Below are 19,211 nucleotides of genomic sequence, written 5' to 3'. Positions count from 1 at the left end.
CCCACTCGTAGCTATGATGTGGGCGTGCTCCAAGGGTCAATACTGGGGCCCCTCCTGTTCAGCCTGTACATTAATGATCTGCCTTCTGTCTGTACTGGGTCTGAAGTTCAAATGTATGCAGATGATACAGTGATATATGTGCATGCAAAGAGCAAACAACAAGCTGCACAAGAACTCACTACTGTAATGGTCCAGGTTACAAAGTGGCTCAGTGACTCGTGTTTGCATCTCAATGTGAAACAAACTGTTTGCATGTTCTTCACAAAGAGGGCAACAGATGCTACTGAGCCAGATGTCTATGTGTCAGGGGAGAAGCTCCAGGTGGTATCCGATTTTAAGTACCTTGGCATCATACTTGATTCCAACCTCTCTTTTAAAAAGCATGTGAAAAAGGTAATTCAAATAACCAAATTCAACCTAGCTAATTTCCGATTTATACGAAATTGTTTGACTACAGAGGTAGCAAAACTGTACTTCAAATCTATGATACTCCCCCACTTAACATACTGCTTGACTAGTTGGGCCCAAGCTTGCTGTACAACATTAAAACCTATTCAGTCTGTCTACAAACAGGCTCTCAAAGTGCTTGATAGGAAGCCCAATAGCCATCATCATTGTCACATCCTTAGAAAGCATGAGCTCTTGAGTTGGGAAAATCTTGTGCAATACACAGACGCATGTCTTGTATTCAAGATCTTTAATGGCCTGGCTCCCCCTCCAGTCAATATTTTTGTTAAACAGAAAACCCAGACATATGGCAGCAGATCCACAAGGTCTGCCATGAGAGGTGACTGTATAGTTCCCCTAAGGAAAAGCACCTTTAGTAAATCTGCATTCTCTGTGAGAGCTTCCCATGTCTGGAATACACTGCCATCAGACACACATAACTGCACCACATATCACACTTTCACAAAATGCTTGAAGACATGGCTAAAGGTCAATCAGATTTGTGAACATGGTCCCTAGCTGTGTGTTGCTGCTCTCCATGTTGTCTGTTGTCTGTAGCTTGTGAGGTGTGGAAACACTTTGTTGCTTTTATGAATTTTGACTTGCTGCTTTTTGTTCTATGCTGCTCTGTCTGTATGCTACGTCTTGCTTGTCCTATGTTGCTCTGTCTGTATGCTATGTCTTGCTTGTCCTATGTTGCTATGTCTTGCTTGTTCTATGTTGCTATTGTCTATATTGTAATTGTTTTTAATAACCTGCCCAGGGACTGCGGTTGAAAATTAGCCGGCTGGCTAAAACCGGCACTTTTACTGAAACGTTGATTAATGTGCACTGTCCCTGTAAAAATAAAAAATAAACTCAACTCAGTATTGTTGTAATTGTTATTATTACAAATACATTTAAAAAATCGTCCGACTAATCAGTCTCGGCTATTTTTGGTCCACCAATAATCGGTATTGGCGTTGAAAAATCATAATCGGTCGACCTCTAATAGGGGAACAGTCTAGGGTTAATGAGCTATAGGGGAACAGGCTAGGGTTAATGAGCTATAGGGGAACAGTCTAGGGTTAATGAGATATAGGGGAACAGGCTAGGGTTAATGAGCTATAGGGGAACAGGCTAGGGTTAATGAGATATAGGGGAACAGGCTAGGATTAATGAGCTATAGGGGAACAGGCTAGGGTTAATGAGCTATAGGGGAACAGGCTAGGGTTAATGAGCTATAGGGGAACAGTCTAGGGTTAATGAGCTATAGGGGAACAGGCTAGGGGTTAATGAGCTATAGGGGAACAGGCTAGGGGTTAATGAGCTATAGGGGAACAGGCTAGGGGTTAGGAGCTACAGGGGAACAGGCTAGGGGTTAATGAGCTTTTGGGGAACAGGCAAGGGTTAATGAGCTATAGGGGAACAGGCTAGGGGTTAATGAGCTATAGGGGAACAGGCTAGGGGTTAGGAGCTATAGGGGAACAGGCTACGGGTTAGGAGCTATAGGGGAAGAGGCTACAGGTTTGGATCTATAGGGGAACATGCTAGGGGTTAGGAGATTTATGGGAACAGGCTAGGGGTTAGGAGCTATTGGGGAACAGGCTAGGAGCTATAGGGGAATGGGCTATGGCTTTTTTTTTGGACCAGCGATAACAGTGGACAGTCATTCATTATGGCGGCCTGGCTGGTGTTATGTAATATCACTGACACTGGCTGGACATTAGCCAGATGAACTGGACAAAAACAGTGGCCTCCCCATCCCGCTGGACTTCGAGAGAAGCAGCTTTCGGGTCAGTTTACACCATCACTAACCAAACACTGTACTCAACCACCAACGTTTCCAACCGTGCAAGTGTCCGTTGGAGACGTGTAATACATTTCTAAACCACGTGAACATTAACCTAGTTCGCGGGATTAAGAAGAGTTGTTAACTAGTTACTACCTGTAATGCCACGATAAATTGATATGAGGTTGTTTACCCCTCTCTACCACTTCAACCCCATGGCAAAATTCTACCAAATTGTGATATCGCTGTCTCTTTCATTACCTGAAATCCTGCCCACAAATGACTAGTGCTATTTTGCACTGTCTACCCCTTATATATAGGTTGTGGGCTACACTTCAATAACCCATTTCAATGACTAACAAACTACTTGAAGAAAAGAGGAACTTTTCCAGTCTGATTCTGGCTACATATTTGGGATAGGGGAGAGAACGAGCCATGTAAGGTAGGCCATCTGGCGATATAGTCTCTGTTTGCTCCCTTGCTGAGGACAACAAAATCATCTCTGCCGCTTGACTATCGAGTGCAACCGAGTGGCCAAACGTCATTTGACCACTGCGTCATAACGACGTATAGCTAGTAACAGACTATATGTATCGAGTTTGTAACACTTTTATTACACTTGGTTACATTGAGTGGCACCGACAGACACCAACCTTGCTGCGCTCGACTGCTTCTGGCGGTGAGGATGATGACAGTCGACAAGAAGAAAAGCCTGGTCCCTGTCGGTCCCCTGCCCACCATTACCGCTCTGCCCATAGCAGCCTGCAGTCTGAATGCATAATGCACGCTTTCACACCGGTGAACTCCAAGTTTAGTCCATACAAGCAGTTTAAAACGCCGCTTCCCAAAACCTCAGTCTTCCGTCAAATTAACCCTTGCTTCCTTCCGCACTCTGAAACCTCCGACACTCTCCACTCTCTCTGAAATCACTGCGCGGTCGCGTTCAGCTTCGTTTCCACAACTGAATCTGAAGAAACATTATCCAATCGGCTGTGGAACCACTTCCTCCACTTCCGCCCCTCCTCCCACATTGCAATAGGATTCAGTAGGAATCCCCTAGTCCACCAAGTGGTGTGATGGAATAAAAAATATTAAACCGTGACTTTCCCCTGCGCTCCTACGTGAGCAGCCTGTAACGAGTTTTCCCCGTTGGACATGATAGGCAGGGCCGGGTCTAGCATTTTGGGGGCCCTAAGCAAGATTTGTTTTCCCTCCACCTCGAGGAAAATAACATTTTGTGGCCCCCCTCTTGAGAGTTGAGATAACATTTTAAGTTAATTTCCTGTAATTCTACACATTTGTCCATGTATGTACACAGCAAAATGGCCAGTGTTAATCAAAACATGTAAGGAAGAGTCCATGCACAATAGAATACCCATTTTCCAAAAGCTTTATTTCCAAATACAGAAAATGTACAGGTTACTCAGCATCAGCATCCGTGTTCTCGTCTCAGGTCTGGGTCAGACCATAATATCTCATCACAGTCACACATTACGTTTGCTCTTGCCAGACAGCGTGGGCAAAATGCCTTAGAAAACCCTGGATAGACTCCACAGACACATCACCACAGGCGTCCACCATTGCCTCCAGGAGGTTTTGCTGTGTGTAAGGGTTGCTGTCATATACTCTCCACCGCCATGCTGAGAAAAACTAAGCAATCGGATTGGGGAATATGTTGGCAAAAAAAATAGTGAACCTGGGGTGGTCATTGAACCAGGTGTGAACCAGAGGAGACGATGGGAACTCACGTTATCCTAAATGACAACATATTAGGCTTGCTCTGGTTGCCCTGGCTCCCCATCCTGTTGAAGAATGTTATTGTGTAATGAAAGATTGTGTACTGCAGTTACTGTAACACATTACTATAAAGTACTGTATTGATATGCTGGAGAGATGGGTCATACTCTACATATTGTAAAAATTCTGTACCATATAGCAATTACCTGCACATACTGGAATCGTTGCTCCTTAACTCTGTTTGAATTCCTTTCAAAAGGCACACAGTACAGCTGCTTTGTACTTATGTAGTTCTTCTGAACGATCTGGTCAATGGTGGAAATGTTGACACTGTCAATTCCTTGGAAGACTACCAGGTCTTCAACTATTTGGGTTTGAATTTCCCTCAAACAGATGGCATTATTGGCAATCACCATATTCTCCAGGGCAGTCTCCTGCTCAGCTGTGAGAAGTCTCCGCCTACCTCCAATACCTCTCAGTCCTGTAAAAATGAAATCTGACCATTACTGACCTATGATCAGCCATTACTGATCAGCCAAAACTTCACTGAGAACAAAGTGGAGATTCAGTCTATATGAACAACGACATTACATGTATCACAGTAGCAAAAAGTCAAATGACACGTTTTCCCTTCTGAAAGTACGGACAATGGATGCAAATGTGTAACGGCTTAGGTTGGGTTGTACTAGGTTCTCTCATAGGCCTCCCATGTATGAGCACATGATAAACTAGGGTGGCACGGATTTCATCTGAGATTACTTGTTGTTGTTGTCGCCCTCTTCCTCTCTGTTGTCTTGCAACGTCGGCATTGTTAGGGTCCATTGTTCCAAAGCACATGGAGATGCCTCTAGGCCCCATTTATTAATCCTGCAATTCTGATTGGTGTGTTAACAACTTTGAGGCTTAGTGTTTGCACCTGGAGAAAGGTGTGCTCTTTGATTTTAGATTGTAATGACTTGAGGTAATTGTACTGAGAGCATGTGTTTGGTGAATGAATGCAATTAATGATTTATTTGGCCACTTTTGTGTAAGGATTTGCAGAAAGAGTTTTGAATATTGAAACGTGTGGACAGTTATGGGAAATGTGTGTGTGTGTGTGTTCTTGGTAATGACGTAAGGGTATGGGTTTTTGTGCTGAAGGAACCAGTTTTCGTGTTTAAGCAATCGAGAAAAACTGTTGGGACAAATTCTTATTTACAATGACTGCCTACCCCTGCCAAACCCTAACACGGGCGACGCTGGGCCAATTGTGCGCTGACCTATGGGATTCCCAATCACGGCCGGTTGTGATACAGCCTGGAATCGAACCAGGGTCTGTAGTGATGCCTCTATCACTGCGATGCAGACCGCTGCGACACTATAGAGCCCATGCTATGCAGGTCGTTTTTTAGTATTGTTTTTCATACAGTTGAAGTTGGAAGTTTACATACACTTAGGTTGGAGTCATTAAAACTAATTTTTCAACCACTCTACAAATGTCTTGTTGACTAACTATAGTTTTGGCAAAAGCCTGAAGGTACCACGTTCATCTGAACAAACAATAGTACGCAACTATAAACACCATGGGACCACGCAGCCGTCATACCGCTCAGGAAGGAGATGCATTCTGTCTCCTAGAGATGAACGTATTTTGGTGCGAAAAGTGAAATCAATCCCAGAACAACAGCAAAGGACCTTGTGAAGATGCTGGAGGAAACAGGTACAAAAGTATCTATATCCACAGTAAAACGGGTCCTATATCAACATAACCTGAAATGCCGCTCAGTAAGGAAAAATCCACTGCTCCAAAACCGCCATAAAAAACCCAGACTACCGTTTGCAACTGCACATGGGGACAAAGATCGTACTTTTTGGAGAAAAGTCCTCTGGTCTGATGAAACAAAAATAGAACTGTTTGGGCATAATGACCATCGTTATGTTTGGAGGAAAAAGGGGGAGGCTTACAATCTGAAGAACATCATCCCAACCATGAAGCACGGGGGTGGCAGCATCACGTTGTGGGGGTGCTTTGATGCAGGAGGGACTGGTGCACTTCACAAAATAGATGGCATGATGAGGACGCAAAATTGTGGATATATTGAAGCAACATCTCAAGACATCAGTCAGGAAGTTAAAGCTTGGTTGCAAATGGGTCTTCCAAATGGACAATGACCCCAAGCATACTTCCAAAGTTGTGGTAAAATGGCTTAAGGACAACAGTCAAGGTATTGGAGTGGCCATCACAAAGCCCTGACCTCAATCCCATAGAAAATGTGTGGGCAGAACTGAAAAAGCATTTGCGAGCAAGGAGGCCTACAAACCTGACACCAGCTCTGTCAGGAGGAATGGGCCAAAATACACCCAACTTATTGTGGGAAGCTTGTGGAAGGCTACCCGATACTTTTGACCCAAGTTAAACAATTTAAAGGCAATGCTACCAAATACTAATTGAGTGTATGTAAACTTCTGATCCACTGGGAATGTGATGAAATAAATCATCCTCTCTACTAATATTCTGACATTTCACATTCTTAAAATAAAGTGGTGATCGTAACTGACCTAAAACAGGGATTTTTTACTTGGTTTGAATGTCAGAAATGGTGAAAATCCTAGTTTAAATGTATTTGGATAAGATGTATGTAAACTTCTGACTTCAACTGTATCTGTGTTTTTGCATATGAATTGATTGATTAATTAATATTAAGCTACACAAAGATAAATATCATAAATGTCTCTAAACTTATCCAATCAGCTAGTTAGATTTATTGCACCCATCGCAGAAATGGTTGTTCCGTTTTAAATGGTTTAGGTAGTCTCCTTTTCCAGATTTCATTCCAAATGCAGGTTGCAGATGATCACAAATTCCAACTGTTGGATATCCCAACTCTGGCTGAAAAGGAATTACACATCAACTTTGCCAGCTAGCATAATGTGACTTGCAGGCCTGATCTGGCCTGTCATTTGTAAACCAGGATTTTCCTAACACCACTCTGGTAGGGTAAAAACTAGGCCATGAAAGTAAGGTCTTATGATATATTGTCATAAAATACAATTTTTTATGATAACCTTCACCTAGGTAATCATTTGGTGAAAGCCACGGGTCTTTAAAAGGAAAGCATTCAACAACCATGTCTCTGTCATTAACAAATACAGTCATGGGTGGTAACTCTACAATTCACTCGAAAAGAAAAGGTACCATGTGAAATAAGGAAATGAGGCTTTACACCATATAATGTTAAAACGACACCCAAAATCACTTACTGTAACCGTTTTGCATAACATTAATAGGAGTTAACTCTAGATTAACACTAGTTTTGAATTTAAATAACGCTGTGAGTTTAAATAACGCCACAGTCAGCCATTAGACATTAAATGTAATGTCTAAATGCAGCTTTTTACACTGAAGTGTTACATTAACACTCTAAATGTATAACACTACAATCAGTGCTTTATACACTGTAGAGTGGGACCATATGTTATCTAAGGTAGTGGTGAAACACTGACAAATTTACTGTGCAGAGAAAATGTTGCAGTTTTAAAGCATGTTTTCTGCAGTTCTACACATTTTGCCATGGGGCGGAGAGAAAATGTTGCAATTTTAAAGCATGTTTTCTGCAGTTCTACACATTTTGCCATGGGGCGGAGAGAAAATGTTGCAATTTTAAAGCATGTTTTCTGCAGTTCTACACATTTTTGCCATGGGGCGGAGAGAAAATGTTGCAATTTAAATCAAATTTCATGCAATTCTACTTCTTTTGCCATGGGGCGGAGAGAAAAATGTATCCAGTTTTACAGCACATTTTCTTCAACTCTACCCCTTTTGCCATGTGGTGGAGATAATTGTTTTCAGTTTTAAAGTACATTTCCTGCAATTCTATACATTTTGCCATTACTTATGCAATGTTAATGATATCTGAGTGAGAGTGACTAACACAATCAATGGGGACTCCATGGAGGTCAGGGCCCCTGGGCACATGCCCTGCGTACCCTGTCGGTAGTATGCCTAGATTACTACTAAGTTTAGATAGATTGGTAAATTAGTCTAGCAAGCTTAAAATTGTTAGCTGACATGGCTAATTGAGTGACTGCCAGTGATGACATAATGGAAAAATTGCTGATAAAGAACCAAAAATCGAACTTGCACCTTCAGTATTCTACTATTCTAACTCTCAATAGTAAGTTGAGACCCCAACTTATGTTGCTTATGCCTGGAGCTGGCCCTGGTGATAGGTATGAACCAGGTAATCAACATTTATTGCAGGATGAGTTGTCACAGGCCTACAACCTAAATAGCCCATACTGCCATACCTGCCCAATGCCCAGGCTCATGACCCAGCCACAGTCAGTCCTTAGTCAGTGCTTAGCTTTTATGTAAAGATAGACAGCTTACTCTTATATTGAAGAAGTATATAACACAAAATGGCTTGGTTATTGACTGTCTGTTGTGGTTAGTAGATTGTGTGCCAGTAATAATCTATTATTAATGAACGCCTACATTTTGGTCCCTGTCCAGTGTCCAGACGTTCCTGAGTCCCAGTGGTGCATTAGTTTAATATAGTAAACTTAAACTGAAACTAAAATGTGAACTAATCATGAAAAAACGAATTAGTAAACTGAAATAAAATTATTAACAAATAAACCCATTTGAAAAATGAAAACTATTGTGGAATTATTATCTTTGACTCCAAAACTAAGCTTTTGGGAAATTTTCAAGCAAATGAATTTGGTGGGAATAAATGTGACCAGTAAATGGCTAGCTTGTACATCACTAACACTAGCTAACATGCAAACAATTGTCTTGGTAGCTAACTTGGTTCTTCTTACATGCACTACTAAAGTTAGTTTTTCTCAATAGCTTAATCACAAAACATGTTCCTATCGCACAAAAGCACAAGTCATTCCCAAAAACACACACGTTTCCCTTTCACCGTAAACACTATTCACCTGTTTCCACATGTTTCAATATTCAAAACTCTTTCTGCAAAACCTTACACAAAAGTGGCCAAATAAATCATTAATTCCACTATATATTCCTTCACCAAACACATGCTCTCAGTATAATTAACTCAAGTCATTACAACCTAAACTCAGAGCACACCTTTCTCCAAGTGCAAACACTAAGCCTATAAATGGTTAACACACCCATTAGAATGACAGGATCAATAAATAGGGCCTAGAGGCGTGTCCATGTGCTTTGGAACAATGGATCCTAACAATGCCCAAGTTGCAAGACAAGAGCGAGGTAGAGGGCGGCGACAACAACAACAACAACAAGTAATCTCAGATGAAATCCGTGCCACCCTAGTTTATCATGTGCTCATACATGGGAGGACTATGAGAGAACCTGGACAGCTAGTACAACCCAACCTAAGCCGTTACACGGTTGCATCCATTGTCCGTACTTTCAGAAGGGAAAACGTGTCATTTGACTTTTTGCTACTGTGATACATGTAATGTCGTTGTTCATATAGACTGAATCTCCACTTTGTTCTCAGTGAAGTTTTTAACCACAGTAATGGCTGATCATAGGTCAGTAATGGTCAGATTTCATTTTTATAGGACTGAGAGGTATTGGAGGTAGGCGGAGACTTCTCACAGCTGAACAGGAGACTGCCCTGGCGAATATGGTGATTGCCAATAATGCCATCTGTTTGAGGGAAATTCAAACCCAAATAGTTGAAAACCTGGTAGTCTTCCAAGGAATTGACAGCATCAGCATTTCCACCATTGACCGGATCGTTCAGAAGAACCAAATAAGGACAAAGCAGCTGTACTGTGTGCCTTTTGAAAGGAATTCAAACAGAGTTAAGGAGCAACGATTCCAGTATGTGCAGGTAATTGCTATATGGTACAGAATTTTTACAATATGTAGAGTATGACCCATCTCTCCAGCATATCAATACAGAATTGTATAGTAATATGTTACAGTAACTGAAGTACACAATCTTTCATTCCAGTACAGTAGTACACTACAGTACTGTATTTGTAGTACAGTAAAATGTTGTTGTTTTTTTAACTTCTGTAGAGAATCTTTAAACTGGATGCCATGGCTGACCCACAGGAGTACATCTTCATCGACGAGGCAGGAACCTAACAAAAGGGGGTACAACATTATTGGTCACCTTCACAATAACATTCTTCAACAGGATGGGGAGCCAGGGCAACCAGAGCAAGCCTAATATGTTGTCATTTAGGATAACGTGAGTTTCCATGGGGCTGCTCTGGTTCGCTCCTGGTTCAATGACCACCCCAGGTTCACTATTCTTTTTTTGCCAGCATATTCCCCATTTCTGAATCCGATTGTGTAATTTTTCTCAGCATGGCGGTGGAGAGTATATGACAGCAACCCTTACACACAGCAAAACCTCCTGGAGGCAATGGTGGACGCCTGTGGTGATGTGTCTGTGGAGTCTATCCAGGGTTTTCTAAGGCATTTTGCCTGTAGTCTGTGTTGTTGTTTTTTACAGCTTGTGTGTGTTGTCTGAGGGCAAAGTTTGAATTGGGATCCAGAAGTTATATTTCTGTACCGTTGGGGTGGGTTTTTAAAATTGTGTGTGAAGATTTGAGAAAATGGTGAGTTGTTCCAGGAATTGTCCAAGCAATTGAGAAAAGTTGTAAAAAGCCTTGAATTAATGTGAACATGGACGATGGAGCGGTTCCTTCCACCATATTGTTCTGCACAAGTCTCTGCACTATTCCTTTTAAATCCAAGTCACATTGAGACTGACTTAATCATTTAAACCTAACCTATGAGCAGACCCATCATCTTATGAATGACTGCCCCCAAGTTGCAAGAAGTTACATCCCAAAAAACACACAAAAATCTATAGAATACAAATGGCTTATAGCCTTCCACGCATGCTTTCTGTCCCTAACCAGTTTTCCTTATAACCATTTACAGGTGATGAATTACCTGACGCATTAAAATTACTCACGACAGGCCTGATGGAATCAGCACATATTGTCGGTAAAAGCACTGCTTCTTAACACAGCGCCATCCAACCCGGAAGCCAGCCGCACCAATGTGTCGGAAGAAACACCGTGCACCTGGCAACCTTGGTTAGCGCGCACTGCACCCAGCCCGTCACAGGAGTCGCTGGTGCGCAATGAGTTAGAAGATATTTATTTCAAATCTTCTTAACTTACAGTATCTTGCTCTTATCCATGTCTCATCATGTAACCTACCCAATTTTGTTATGTGGATTTTATTAAATTTGCATAAAAATCTGTCGCCAATAGGATGGAAACCTAGCTCCTAACACTCAAATTGAAATTAAATCATATAAAAACAACAGAAATATCTTTACACAACTTAAAGTAAATAAAAACTAGCAAATCAGCTCTGAAAACAAATTTATACTAAACTGAAAAATCTTTAAACTAATAGAAATAAAAACTAATATAAAAATACACAACTATAATAACCTTGACAAACACACACACACACATCATGTGTTTATAATGGCTCAGACACACACACACACACACACAGACTTGGCAAAGAGGTAAGAATTTGACTTGCTTTGACGTGTGATGCAACTGAGTATTAATTTGTAACTCGTAGTAACAAAGTGTTTTCACCAGTGATTAATGTGCTCACTGATCCAGAACTGTGTGGATGCACGGAGGGTTTGTGTGTGTCTTTGTGTGTGCATCTAGGCCTACAGTTGAGGAATCTGAATGCATTCAGATGTTTTCTACGGGGACATACATTTTTGCTGTGTAGAGGAGCAGTCCGAAATTGTCTCGTTATTGAATATTATGTCATCTCTCTATCTCCTAAGTGCATACATTTGTGGAATTCGTGTGTTGTTATCAGTAGAAGCCCTCCTGTGCAGGCCTTTCTAGGTATTGTTTTTAGCTGATATCCCCCTCTCCAACCAGCTAACTTCTCACATTGACCAAACGATTTGTCTAAAAGTAATACATGTTTCAATGATTTAAATAGCATAAATATTGTTTCTGATGAACAGTCTGGCCTCAGTTCATCTGGAGTAAGTAGCCTTTAAACACTAATACAGAGTCATATATTATTCCAACACCTAAAGGTAAAGTTAGGATTACAGTAATCTGATCCTAGATCTGTGGCTAAGGCGTAAGGGCAGCTTCTACTAGCAGCATGTGCTCTGTGCTGTGAAACTGATGCTCTCTGGTGGACAACCTGGGTATTGTTGTGATCAGCTGCTTCTCTCCAACAACTTTCCCGATAGTTACTGTTGCTATGATTAACAGGGGTGTGTGAGCAGTCCCGGGAAAAGTGGAGACAGATCAGGCAAGCAAGGTGCTGAAACGAAAGCTAGCAATATAATAATATGAAGCTAGCTAGATGACTAGCTATCTTAGATAGCTGGCTATGGTGAGAGGCAAACCATTTTACTATCTAAATTAGTTTGATTAGGTTCTATTTATTTTACTTTTCCATTTAGAACAAAGACTTAGTGGCTACTATCTGAAAAGCCTGTCAATGTAATTAGCTACAACATTTTCATTTGATTCTGTTTCCAAGTCTGCCAGTGTGTCTTTCTGTCTGCCTGTCCACCTAGGATTTCCAGTACCAGGCTGGAGAGTGGTGGTGGCCACTGGAGGGCAAGCAACGTTACTGAGCACACCTAGAAGCTCATCGGCATGAAGTTCATCTATACCAGCTGATACAAGTAGCCTAGCTAGCACAGAATGTTCCTGTAACATTCCTTAAAGGTTCTTAGAAAATAACTTTCAACCATTTCCACTGCTATGAGGGAACATTTTGTTACCCCCCCCCCCATCAATCTACCCACAATAGCCCATAATGACAAAGCAAAAACAGTTTTGTTGAAATTTGTTAAAAATATATTTTTTAATAGTTACAAATATTATTTTATGTGGGAAGGGCACGACGTCTCATGATGATGGCTGCTGGGGAAAAAGGCCATATTTTTTATTTTTTATTTTACCTTTATTTTACTAGGCAAGTCAGTTAAGAACAAATTCTTATTTTCAATGACGGCCTAGGAACAGTGGGTTAACTGCCTGTTCAGGGGCAGAACGACAGATTTGTACCATGTCAGCTCAGGGATTCGAACTTGCAACCTTTCGGTTACTAGTTCAACGCTCTAACCACTAGGCTACCCTGCCAGATCCATGTCTGATTCAGCACACAGAGTCAATACCACACAAGCACTTGTGATCTTAATTGTACTCACCTGCCCACTAGCCTGCCAGGAATTCACTCTCTGACACCACTGTAGGAACAGAAAACGACATTAGTATTCAATAGGAGCACTGAGACAAGCAGCCTGCTGACTGGAGGGAATTGGAGTCCACCGAGTTCCATCGACTTGTCTGGCCAAGAACCAGTCTGCTAACATTGCTAGCTAGTAGCTACCCCCTTTCTTTCCCTAAGCACATTAAAAGGGAACACTAGACCTAGTAGGAAACATTCTCCCCAACCCATTTTGAACTCTGTTTCAACAATCATCAGCTGATTCAGAAAATAATTTCCCCTTTGACAGTAAAGTGAACAGCTGATAGCACGTGAGTTGAAGAGTTTATTTATTTATTTATGTGTCATACGTTGTCACGGCTCCTCCTCTGCATTGCAGGGGCATTTCCTCCTGCAGGCAGAGGAGGGTCGTTAGTGATTGGAGTCACCTGGGATCAGAGTATTTAAACTGTTACTAATCACCTCTCTCTCTCTCCGCTCCTCCAGGTATGAACCTGTTTTGTTTGTTCCTTTGTAGTTTTGCATAGTTTTCACTCAGTCATTCACGCACACAGATTCACACATCCATGCACTTTACATTATGATACTTCCACACCTCATTCCTTTTCTTAGTTTAAAGTTAATAGTTTTGTTTACAATAAAGAACATGTTTTTAATTGGCCTATAGCTGTTGTTCACGTCCCTTCATTTTTGCCACAGGCTTGTGACATACGTTACGAAAAGGATCATTCAAACTATACAAACAAAATATGTATTATAGCATTTTTAAAACAGTTCAAAATCTAAACACCATTATCTCCTTGTAATGAATGTGATTTAATGGCTTCACCTGTGTCCTCAACAGTCAGGGTAAAACATTCCAACGTTATAATCTTGTGACTATCTCACGCATATTCGTTGATTGATAAATGGGAACAATGGGAGAGATCGACAAATGCTGATTTCAAAACAAAATGGTCTACATTCTCATTGATATTATCAAGACATGAGGTGGGTATCAGAAGTTTTGAAGAAATGGCTTGCCTTAAATTTGAACCTTGAATATATCTTTAGTATAATCAGTGGCAATTTTAGCATGTAAATCTTGGTGGGGCAAACTCAAAATTGTTTTTAGATGCATGCCAGCAAAGCCACTACACACAACACAAAACAATGCATTAACTGCACTATAACGTTGACAAACGGTGCCCACAAACTGTTAGGACCTACATAAAGCTGTCCCAACAGCAGAGTCACAAAAGCAGTCTCAACACCTTACCACTGCTACACCTAGCTATAAGCGAAGCCTTGTCTGACAGCGAAACAGTTAATTCAGCCCCATTTACTGCCTTTTAAAAACACGCTAATATTGCTGTGTTGCTTCAGCAAATTTGGTTTCTTCTGACAATTGAGATGCACAAACTATGGCATAAGGGGACAACGAGCGGATAAGAGGCAATCCGAGTTCCCAGTGGCCTTGAACTCACTGGCACCTTAACACTCATTGTTGAATTTACGATTTCCAACTTGTTGTGTAATGTTTACGGCCGATGAGCACCGATACATTTTATCTATAATTTCTCAAGGATTGAAAAATATTTGCCAGTAGATTGCTGACTTGATGCATGATGACTGCTTGTCCAACTTGCTAGCTAAGATTTTGAAAGTATGATGTTCCATGATCAGTCCAATCAAAGCTACAGTAGATATAACATGATTTAAAGTCATTTTTATCTATGGCCAATGATCTTGAGCCTTCTTGGATGGGCACTTCCAATGCAAGTCTATAGCAGCCTCAAGGGGCTTGAATTTTCGAGCTCCACCCATAGATTTGGCAGTGACTTAGTGTATCCATGAGTGACAGAATACTGAAACAATCACGGTGCAACTAGAGAACATTACCAACCCCATACGCTCCGTATTTTCCTCTGGCTGCCCCACCACCACAGAAAACATTGAGCTAGGTTGAAACACCTGCATTTTGGAGCTGCCTTACTAAAGAAAGCAAAAAAGAGACCATGTTTGTTTGCGGCTTTATTAACTCAATTATTATTATTTACAGGGGTGGCTCTGCCCTGAATGATGCGTTGCCACGGAGTATAATAGCCTATACAGTCAACTCAAAATATGGTATTCTGTTCTTTTGAAATAGCCTACATTTTCTGTATCATAATGAGATTAAATAAAACGACATAGACCAAATAGATTTTTTGACGTCCTATATTAAGTTGACTTATTAGACTGTTAAAATGTAGCGGAAAAGGCAGTAATTTTATATAAACATTGGATTTCTTTTGTTCCTGAAATTTCATGAAAACATCTGAAAATGTTGTTTTCCGTTGAGAGGCCTACCCATGTGACTCTTCTCACTCGGAAAGCCTGCTCACTAATGTGAATACCAAAGCTGATTAATTATGACTTGATTGAATTGGAACGATGTGAATCATGATAAATATGAAGGTGAGAGCCCAGAATAGCCTAACCCTTTAATCATAGGCTATTGTTACTTTGTGTCTCTAAAATCACAATGTTTCCATTTCTATAGTGATGTGACAAGGAGTCTGTGTTAACTGAAATGTCATTTTCACCAGATCCATTAGGTCATATAAAGAACACCTGCAGTATGCATGATTTAATGAAAGCAGAAAACAGACACAACATTATTTCACATTCTTTAATAAAAGACACAAACAGGCAATAGGTAATACAGCTGGCTTCACATTTTCCCCTCCAAATAGGCCTACAAGGAAACTCAATGTATCTTAATGAAGTTGATTGCGCGAGGCTGTCTGTGCTGCGTAGTACCTTAAACAAAAGGGTTAGCTCGCCAAAAAGACACGTAAGCTTGTGTGTGTGCATGCATGCATGTATAAGTGTATGTATACATTCGTGTGTGTGTGCGCATACATTCATCTGTGTGTCACGTCCTGACCTTAATTCCTTTTTATGTCTCTATTTTAGTTTGGTCAGGGCGTGAGTTGGGGTGGGCATTCTATGTGTTCTATGTTTTTGTATTTCTGTGTTTGGCCTGATATGGTTCCCAATCAGAGGCAGCTGTTTATCGTTGTCTCTGATTGAGAACCATACTTAGGCAGCCTATTTTCCCACTATGATTGGTGGGTAGGTGTTTTCTGTCTGTGTTTTACTATACAGAACTGTTTCGGTTTTCATTTTATTTTGTATTCAGTGTTCGGTTATATTTCATTAAAATATGGACACTTACCACGCTGCGCATTGGTCCGATCTTTCCTACTCCTCCAAAGAGGAAAACCGTTACACTGTGTGTGTAGTTTTGGTGAGATGTGTGATGTTGTTATTGTATGTGGTCCATTTGTCTTGCTTCTGCTTACCTTGGTCACACCTCACCACTGGCATACAAACCTCCATGGCAGCATACTCATCTTGGTTACCAAAGCATGTAAGTCACTTGTGATCGATACAGCCGGCAGGCTGAGTGTGGCTCTGCGGTAACAGGGATCTGAGAGTTTGTCTGAGGTTGACAGACATCAGTGTGTGTTACTATGCTCCTCAGATGAGTAAACTGGAATCTGGGAGAGCCATGTGTGCAAACAAATACTTGAGTCATTCATTCTCTCTCTCTTTCTGTCTGTCTAGACAGGAACTAACAGGGAGATCACTGAACCGTCCCTCTGCCTCACACTTCAAAAGACAACCATAAAAATACCAGAGTTTACACCTCAGTCCGCTACTCTAACCTTGGTCACGATTCTAAGGGTAAGGAATGAGATGGAATGGAATCTGATCTGTCAGCACATGCTTTGAGCTTTTGTTTTTGTTAAGAGCTTGATTGGCAGTGTCCCCGTTTGATGACATCACTGTGAAGATGGATGAGTGTTTGGCCGCGGTCCACAGCTAAGGCGAGGCAGACGCAACAACCACGGTTGTTAGCCACGTCATCCACTGTGTCGTCGACTGACAAATTTCTATAACATATGATGTGGTTAGCTAATATAAAAAATACCTATCCAACTGCACACATACATTAGACACATGACATGGGAGTGTGTGTAGAGCAGGGGTGCACTGGTCAATTTGTTTTGAGCCACATCAATGATATTTAGTTAATCAGTGTCAGGGAGAGAGGAAACTTAGCAAGACTCTTGCGTTCAAGGACTGTAGACTAGCAGATGAGTGCAAGAATAAATACAAGTATTAGAGCTCCTATTGTAGGCCATGGGCTACTTTCATAAATGGAATAATTTCATTAAACCACACTATTCAAACCTATAGTGCATTAGGACAGAGATGGTAAGGAAGCAGATATGAGAATCAGGGAATAAAGTACCTAAACATCTCTGACCAATCAGACGAATGCCTCAAACTTTAGTATTCTTGACATTAGAATGTTCTGAGCAGAATGTTCCACAATCGTCAGTAGGCTAGACATGGTGGAATGCTGGTGTCTTCCACAGACATTCTTCCACACTGACCTGTATGAGAGAGAGTTGACATTTTTTCTGGTCCTGGCACTGACCAGGTCAAGGGTCAGAGAGTTGTAGGGTCACAGCTACTGAGCTACAGGATCTGACGACCTGGAAAATTCAACTTCAAACCACCATTTATGCTCAAAAGACCCAAGGCATCGCCTAAACCATACGTTTAGTATGGTTACATAAGGCAGAAGGATACTTAGGACAACAACGAAAGTAGGGTGGTTGGTCGGGGTGGACGGGTGGGTGTGTAATGCTTACATCTAGCAACCCAAAGGCTGTGCATTTGAATTTCATCAAGGACAACATTAGCCTTTAGCTAATTAGCAACTTTGTAACTACTTACTACTTTTTTAGCAACTTTGCATGTTAGCTAACCCTTCCTCTAACCTTTTAACCTAACTCCTAGTCTTAACCCTAACCTTAACCCCTAGCCTAGCTAACGTTAGCCACCTAGCTAACATTAGCAACAACAAATTAGAATTTGCAACATATATGTTTTTCATTGGTAAGATATTGTGCGAATTACAATTCGTAACATATTGGACGATTTGCAATTTGTAACATATAACAATTGTCATTCGTAACATATCATACAAAATGATTGATGGACATCCATACATACCATACGAAACGTAACATATCATACTAATTTCAGTTGAAGACATACAGCTGTAAACTGACTAGATATCCCCCTTTTCCTTTCCTAATTGGAGTGTCCCGGATTTACATTTACTATGTTATGTCTACCCCTGAGTCTATGCTGGGAATTCAAGGGAGTTCAGCATATTGTACTGGATACACCCACCTGGTGTCAGTATTGAGCTCTTTACAGGGTCAATCACTACATCAGTGTAGAGAGAACGACAAGGCGAGAGACCAGAGGGACATATATATTGGCCAGCAGCATACCACCCTGCATCCCATCCTTGCTTCTGAAGCTAAGCAGTGTTGGTCCTGGTCAGTTCCTGGATGGGAGACCAGATGCTGCTGGAAGTGGTGTTAGAAGGCCAGTAGGAGGCACTCTTTCCTCTGGTCTAAAAAAAGATCCCAATGCCCCAGGGCAGTGATTGGGGACACTTCCCTGTGTAGGGTGCCGTTTTACGGGTGTCCTGACTCTCTGAGGTCATTAAAGATCCCATGGCACTTATCGTAGGGGTGTTAACCCTGGTGTCCTGGCTAAATTCCCAATATGGCCCTCAAACCATCACGGTCACCTAATAATCCCCAGTTTACAATTGGCTCATTCATCCCCCTCCTCTCCCCTGTAACTATTTCCCAGGTCGTTGCTGCAAATGAGAACGTGTTCTCAGTCAATTTACCTGGTGAAATAACAGATCAATAAAATAAAAAATGCTGCTATTTAAAGTAACTGCCGGGTGAAAATCTCACTTTTAAAAGTTAATATTCTGTTAACTCATATCCAAATAATGTTGTTGACTGATCCTATACTCGTATTTGTGGCCAAAGCATAAATTAGAGAAAAAAGACTTAAAAAACCCACCTTAAACTTGTATCTCAAACAGATCATTTAAAAAATGATTGCTATTTACTCATAGAAGATGATGTCATAGGTAGGGGTTGAGGAAGGGCATGGGGCACGGTTATGAGACTGGCATAGGAAATTGTGCACTGCTGACGCCTG

General features: G+C 41.2%; 1 protein-coding gene across 1 annotated transcript in view; it reads right to left on the bottom strand.

Moving 5' to 3' along the window:
• Window positions 1-3,294, bottom strand: part of LOC109870188 (discoidin, CUB and LCCL domain-containing protein 2-like) — a 34,149-nt gene extending 30,855 nt beyond the window's left edge. The window contains exon 1 of the mRNA XM_020460593.2: window positions 2,872-3,294. Within this exon, the coding sequence (XP_020316182.1) occupies window positions 2,872-2,974 (103 nt within the window). The 5' untranslated portion in view covers window positions 2,975-3,294. The remainder of the gene's footprint in view (window positions 1-2,871) is intronic.
• Between the last annotated feature and the right edge of the window lie 15,917 nt (window positions 3,295-19,211).

The sequence above is a fragment of the Oncorhynchus kisutch genome, linkage group LG2 (genome assembly GCF_002021735.2).
Source record: "Oncorhynchus kisutch isolate 150728-3 linkage group LG2, Okis_V2, whole genome shotgun sequence".
In the NCBI taxonomy this organism is placed as follows: domain Eukaryota; kingdom Metazoa; phylum Chordata; class Actinopteri; order Salmoniformes; family Salmonidae; genus Oncorhynchus; species Oncorhynchus kisutch.
This window is presented reverse-complemented; position numbering and strand designations above follow the sequence as displayed.